This window comes from Telopea speciosissima, chromosome 11 (genome assembly GCF_018873765.1).
Source record: "Telopea speciosissima isolate NSW1024214 ecotype Mountain lineage chromosome 11, Tspe_v1, whole genome shotgun sequence".
NCBI classification, from domain to species: Eukaryota; Viridiplantae; Streptophyta; class Magnoliopsida; order Proteales; family Proteaceae; genus Telopea; species Telopea speciosissima.
Window position 1 is genome coordinate 34,642,565 of NC_057926.1, and position 6,848 is coordinate 34,649,412.

The 6,848-nt window shown below is 40.9% G+C and overlaps 1 protein-coding gene across 1 annotated transcript; it reads right to left on the reverse strand.

Moving 5' to 3' along the window:
• Window positions 1–1,095: 1,095 nt before the first annotated feature.
• On the reverse strand, window positions 1,096–2,545 carry LOC122645498 (hydroquinone glucosyltransferase-like). Its single transcript, XM_043838811.1, has one exon. The coding sequence runs from the start codon at window positions 2,543–2,545 to the stop codon at window positions 1,136–1,138; it is 1,410 nt and encodes a 469-aa protein (XP_043694746.1). The 3' UTR covers window positions 1,096–1,135.
• Between the last annotated feature and the right edge of the window lie 4,303 nt (window positions 2,546–6,848).

Here is a 6,848-nt window from a genome sequence, read left to right on the forward strand (position 1 = left end):
GAAACAAGCAGCGACACTGTAACTGAGTCACATTCAATCCAAAAATTGGTAAGACCCTGATCTCTAGCATATTCCAAACTCAAAAGAAGATGCTGGAATTCAACCTCAAAGTTGGTAGCAACACCCAAGAATTCCCTATAAGAAAACATTACTTGGGAATTTTCATTGCGGAACACCCCTCCCGCTTCAACACGACCAGGGTTCCCCAATGAGCAGCTGTCAACATTGATTTTCACCCAACCAGGAGGGGGACAGACCCAAAAAATCTCAACCAGACGAAGAGGTACGTTGCTTCGTTGACGGATATTCAGGTTCCTCCCCACCACACACACCAACGTTATATGTCATATTGAAAATAAAAAAAAATGTAATATTATGAATTATTTGACCTCTTAAGAGATGTCAATAAGAAAATCAATTTCTTAATTGATCAACATTTCACTTTGCAAAGACCTTCCAACACAACTTCTAGATTTTGTTGCAACATATCTTATGCAAATCCAGTTTTCCATGCAAGAACGAAGCATGTCGAAATCGACTTCCATTTTATTGAGAAAAAGTAGCAAAAGGGAATCTAGTTGTTTGATTTATATCAACTAAAGATCAACTGACAGAAATATTCACCAAACCGTTATCTACCATAAGGTTCAACACTATCTTAGCCAACCTCAAGGTGTCATCACCCCCCTTGAGTTTGAAGGGGAGTATTAGAGGAAATCTCACCTTCATGGCTCATCCCCAGCTCGACAAAATCCTTTGTGATAAGATCAAACACACCCAGCTCAGCAAGAGCACATGTGATAAAACAAAATATGGCAAGTGGATTAGTGATAAGGATTGTACATTCAAACATTCATAGTGGATAAATAACAGCTTTCCGTATGCATAAGTTGGAGTTACAACCGAACCACGTAAAACCCAGTCTCCCAATTCTTCTCTTTCTCTCACTTTTTCTATCCTTATCAATCATGAACTCCCAACCCTATTTCCATAAAAATAAAAATAAAAAGTGAAAAATACCATAATAGGATTCTCTTGTAAAATAGAATCCAATAGTAGGATCAAATCTTATTGTCAAAAGAGGATCTCTTTCCACAATCGTAAAGAGAAACATGGGTCCAAAATACTATAATGGCTAATGGGTCCTCCATTTCTGTGCCACCTCAGAGAGTGACTGTGTTGAAGACCCTTCTTCACTTAACACTCTGGCTGATGCATCCTTGAGCTCCCTCATCCTGCTTCTTACCCTCTGCCCTTCTTCTCCTTCCATTAGACTCCTCACCACCTTTGCAATCTCTTCTCTACCAATAATTCCATCTTCTCTCTCTTTGGGCCTGAGTGCCACCTTCATGTCCTCCACTAGCATCACTGCATTCATCCTTTGCTCTGCATAGAGTGGCCAAGCAATCAAGGGCACACCATGGACAATGCTCTCCAAAGTTGAGTTCCACCCACAATGAGTCAAGAACCCTCCGGTCGAGCCATGGTTTAGTACTTGGATCTGAGGAGCCCATGAGGGTACCACAAGCCCTCTTCCTTTGGTCCTCTTCAAGAACCCTTGTGGTAGGTGTGAAAATGGATCCTCAATGCTTTGGGAATCAAAGAAGTTGGCATTCATAGAATTATGAGATGGGCTTCTAGTAACCCATAGAAATCTTTGTTCACTTTGTTCCAATCCCAAGGCCAATTCATTCAACTGCTTTGGTGACAAAACTCCTCCACTTCCAAATGAAACAAACAGAACAGACCCATCTGGTTGATCATCCAACCATTTGAGGCACTCATTTGGATCACCCTCATCTCCTGAACCGGTCCTTATGAGCGGTCCAACCGGATAAATCTGTAACTCTCCGCCTTCCATAAAAGCCTTGATTGCTCCCGGTTCCAAATCCATGAAGCTATTCAATAAAATACCATCAGCCGATACAACACGTCTAGATAGGTTAAGCATACATGAATAGGCCTCATTCTTTCGATCCTGAATTGGGTCGAACAAATCACTTCCATGAACCGGTACACACCCGGGTAATTTCACCGGTTCAGGTAGATCTCTATACTCACAAGAGTACATCTCATCTAGCTTTGGCAAATAAAAGGACAACCATAATGACATAGCTGGACCGGGAAAGAAGAGGTAAGAGAAAAGCTTGAATTCGTTGGCAACTTCCAATGCATCAAGGCCAAAGTGATCAACAACTAAGGCAGAGAGACGAGAAGTGGTACTTATTAGGTCCTTAAGTACCTCACGAAGAGCGGGAAGACAACGAGTAATGGTGAGACAAATGCGAACTTCGGGACGTACATCGGAGGAGAGATCATCAAGATTAACAGGTGGGAGTAACACAGAATTTATGGTTTTGGGGAGGGAATGAAGGACTTCTTTCTGGGCTTTGGAGAGAGGACCATCGCATGGGATAATGAAGGTAACTGAGAAGTTGTGATAAAGAACGAGTCGTTTTGCAAACTCGGCTAGTGGAATGAGGTGACCCATCCCTGGTGAGGGTAGAATCACTATGTGTGCAGCTTCTTCTGCTTCTTCTCCCATGGTGATCAGGATTTGGGTCTAGAATTGGTGTGAGGAGAGATCTGAAGCTAAAGTTGGTTAATATAGACAGTGGGGGCTTATTTTGCTTTATTTGATGGGGGCAATTACTATCACTACCCTACACTTAGCCTATATTTACTAAAATTACCCTATCTTAAACTTCTTTTCTGAAACTACTCTGCTTTTAAACTTTTACATCTCCTTCTACCCTCATGTTTTTAAATACCCAGATTGCCCTTCCTTTTCACCTAGTAACTTGCTAATCTATTTAACCTACTATTCATCTTCTACTTTTTACTATTTTTATTCTTAAAATAGTAAAAAATGAAGCACTCACCCACTTCTTCTCTCCCGTTTTTTACTCCATTCAATGTTTTTTTTTGTTGTTTTTTCTTCAATTTTTCTATGTAATTAATTTTTTATTCAACATTTCATCCTCATCGTTCTTCAAACAGATCATGGATCTAAGTATCGGTATCGTGTCGCCCGTATCGGGCGATGTACCGGTTTTGTTAGTCACCAATACCGATACCATGCTGATACTGTATCGGTAGCATGGTATGACAAGGGGTAAAATGGTCAGAGAACTCATTTTTTAAGGAAATTCAAGGGTAATTTTGCCCGATACAGGCGATCCTGGCCGATACCGTACCGGTATCGTATCGATTTTGTTGGTTACCGATTGACCGTGCACTAAAACCATGGAACAGATCAACTCTCATCAAAAATAGTAAAAAGTAAATTGAATAAAAAGAGGAAGAGAGAGAAGTGGGGTGTTTTGAAGAGAGTCTATCTGTTCCATGGTTTTAGTGCACGGTTTCGGAACGGGTATCGATAACCTGCAAAATCGATACAGTATCGGCCTGGATTAGCTGTATCAAGCAAAATTACCCTTGAATCTCCTTTAAAGTGAGTTTTTTTTTTTAACCATTTTACCCCCTTTTCGTACCATGCTACCGATACGGTATCGGCACGATATCGGTGACTAGCAAAACCGGTACGTATTGCCCTATATGGGTGATACAATACCAATACTTAGAACCATGATCTGTTCGAAGAAGAACGATGAGGATGAAATGTTGAATAAAAAATTAATTAAATAGAAAAATTGAAGAAAAAAAAAACCGAACAGAATAAAAAATGGGAGAGAGAAGAAGTGGGTGGGTACTTTCACTATTTTAATGACAAAAATAGTAAAAAGTAGAAGATGAATAGTAGGTTAAATAGATTAGCAGGTTACTAGGTGAAAAGGAAGGGCAATCTGGGTATTTAAAAATATGAGGGTAGAAGGAGATGTAAAAGTTTAAAAGCAGGGTAGTTTTAGAAAAGAATTTTAAGGTAAGGTAGTTTTAATAAATATAGGCTAAGTGTAGGATAGTGATAGTAATTGCCCCTTATTTGATTTGTTTAGGGTGAGTCAGTGGCTGGCCAACCTACTGAGAAAAGAGTGTGGAACGTGAAAGGAATGGAAGGCCTACCTTTACATAAAAAATTGTATCCGACTCCTTTACTTCTGCCTGTCCGGAACTGCCGTGTGCCCCCACACACAAGTGCGACTGAAAGTATCGCCTTATCTCCATTTGGGCAAGGCGCTTGAGTAGAGATACGATAATCTATTCTGCCTTATTTATGTTTGAGGTGCACACGAAAGTAGGGGCAGGCGAAAGTAAAGAGTCGAATTGAAATTTGAGTACCTGGGGTTGATGCCATGTGAAAACACAAGAACACAAGTGACCAATCTGTCATCCATTACAACTTTCCCAACTAATTATATTCAAACTAGAAGATTTAAGTGCTTCTAGGTCAATTGTGGCTATACCCACTCAATCCATATTAAAAGATATAATCTTTAAATATTAATTAATTTAATATTTATTTATTGTTTTCATTTGCTTACATACGTAACTTTTACATGTAAATCCAAGGACAAACAAAAGTAAAGGATCCAAGAGAATCAAGTGATATATTTAGAAACACAATCAAAATGGATACACACCTGGAAAGTTAAACTGAAATACGAAAAGTTATAATGTGCTACCTGCAGAAGGAGATCATGGCAATTGCGTTGAAGAGGACCCATTGGTGGTGGGGCTGACGTCTGAAGGAGATAACGGAAACAATCACAAGAGCGATCTGGAAAGGGGTATCTTGGAGGTGGGTGAACCCTCGTCGGTTTGTGCGCATGTGGAGGGGGGTGCAGCAGGTGGTAATGCTCCCCAAGTTGCTGCCAAGGATGGCGTTTCACTGCCTATAATGGTGGTTTTGAGTGGAGAAGAGGTTATCCGACAGCCGGCCAAGGTGGCAAGGGGATGAAACAAATTTCGCAAGTTCAAGATTCAAATTTAAATTTTGAAACCTTTGGAGAGAATAGAGGAAAGTCGGTTATTGTTGATAACGATTTTGCATTGTTGGTGGACTTGGAGGAGGATTTGTTGGAGTCCAATAGTGAAGATATTGGTGCTAATTTGTTAGGTGAAGATTTGTCTATCAAAGATATTAATCTTCTTGATCGCATTGTGGATTCTCATACGGTTGTAGATGAAGATGATGACAATCAATATGGAGATTTTATTGCAAAAAGGAATATAGGATTTAAAAATAATGATGAGGTGGAGATTGAGTTGGGAAAGGACTCATTAATTTCAAATAAGGATTTTAAAAGTAACGAGGAGGTGGAGATTGAGTTGGGAAAGGAGAGGAGTCTTTATGTTCAAATATGGAGCGATCTTCTCACGTAGGTGGGTCGGATGGAGTGGATTCGGGCCTAAATATGGGTATGGGTTCTGCTTGTGTATCTGGGTAAGATGTGTGTGGGTGGGATCATGAGGAGATGCAAGGTGGGTGGACTCAGGTCTTGGGTCGGAAAAATTGTGATGGCCGTAGGAATGCCCCTCGAGGTGGTTGTATGTGTGGCCGTATGGCAACTCCAGTTATTGGTAGAACTCGTCGTCAAAAGAAGGCAAAGCCTGGTGTTAAAGCGGTGGACACGGCAGTAGAACAACCCTTGGTTGAAAAGGAGACTTCATCTCCCTTTTCACCAGAGGAGGAGGCTCTTTTGGCTCGTGTGGCTTTTGATCGGCCTGGTGTATATGCTGAAATCCCCCGAAGTTCGAATAGGACAAGGACCCCTTCGGTGCTCCTGGCAAATCCCCCGTAGGCTTGTTTTATTATTTTTCTCGGGTAAGCCCTCGCCAATATGGTTTAGGACTGAGTTCCCCCTTTTTAAGCTTGAACTTTCTTTGTCAGTATTCTGTCATAGGCTTTTTTGCCCCCTTTTATATATTCAATAAAATTGCTCTTTTCAAAAAAAAAAAAAAAAAAAAAAAACCCTACTTTTATCTTGTTTTTTGAACATCCTCAAATTGTCAAATATAATATATATCTCTTTCCTAATTAATTGGTCCAGTTCAAGCCTGCACACAAGAGAATTAGGAGGCAGAGTGGATGAATGCCCCAGAGTTGGTAGGGGGCATTTTTCGATGCCTAGGTCAGATCTTAGAGAACAATAGTTAACGGAGCAAGAGGAAGAAGGTTAGTAGCAGAGCTCAAGGATGAACAAGATAGAGTGAGTCGGATAAGAGTGAACTTACCTTCTTCTGAGTATTGTTGCCCTATTTATATTGTCCTTCCGGAATGTCCCTTCTATCCTCTTGATCACGTATTCCTTAGGTAGGTGGGAGATCTGAGCGGTAAGGGTTAACGGAATTTGTGTGTACTTGAACTAGTTTTGTCAGGAGTTACCCCACTTGTAGGCCACGTGTAAAGTTCCTCATTCATGGATTTGGCGTGAGGGGCCGAGAGCTGGAGGCTTAATAAGTACCTTTGGCCCTATTTCATGGGCTACTTTTATCTCAGGTCCATTACACATGTCGCCTTATCATTGCAAGTCAGAACCTATGTGTATCATATGTCCCCCACTCCTTCGAGTCTTGTAAAGAGTCGATGGAGTAAAATGGATTTTTTTTTTTTGAAAAATGAGGTGCTGCTGTTAGGGGTACATGGTATGTGGTGAGTGATGGTTTGCCGATCAGCTGTTGGTATATCATAAGTCCCCTACTCCTTCGAGTCTTGTAAAGAGTCGATGGAGTATAATTGGAATGGGGTTGAGCTTGTTTGCTGGATTTTTCTACTGTCGATGTTATTGTAGTCATAGGAAGGACTTGCTTGTTGTTTGGCTCATGGGCGCGCTATTTTGACCCAATTAGCTGCTGTCGAATAGATTGATGTTGCTTTTGGTGAGGCGTGGGTGTAGAATCTTGTGTCTTGTGGGGTTGGGTCAACTCCAACATCGGTCTTTTATGCG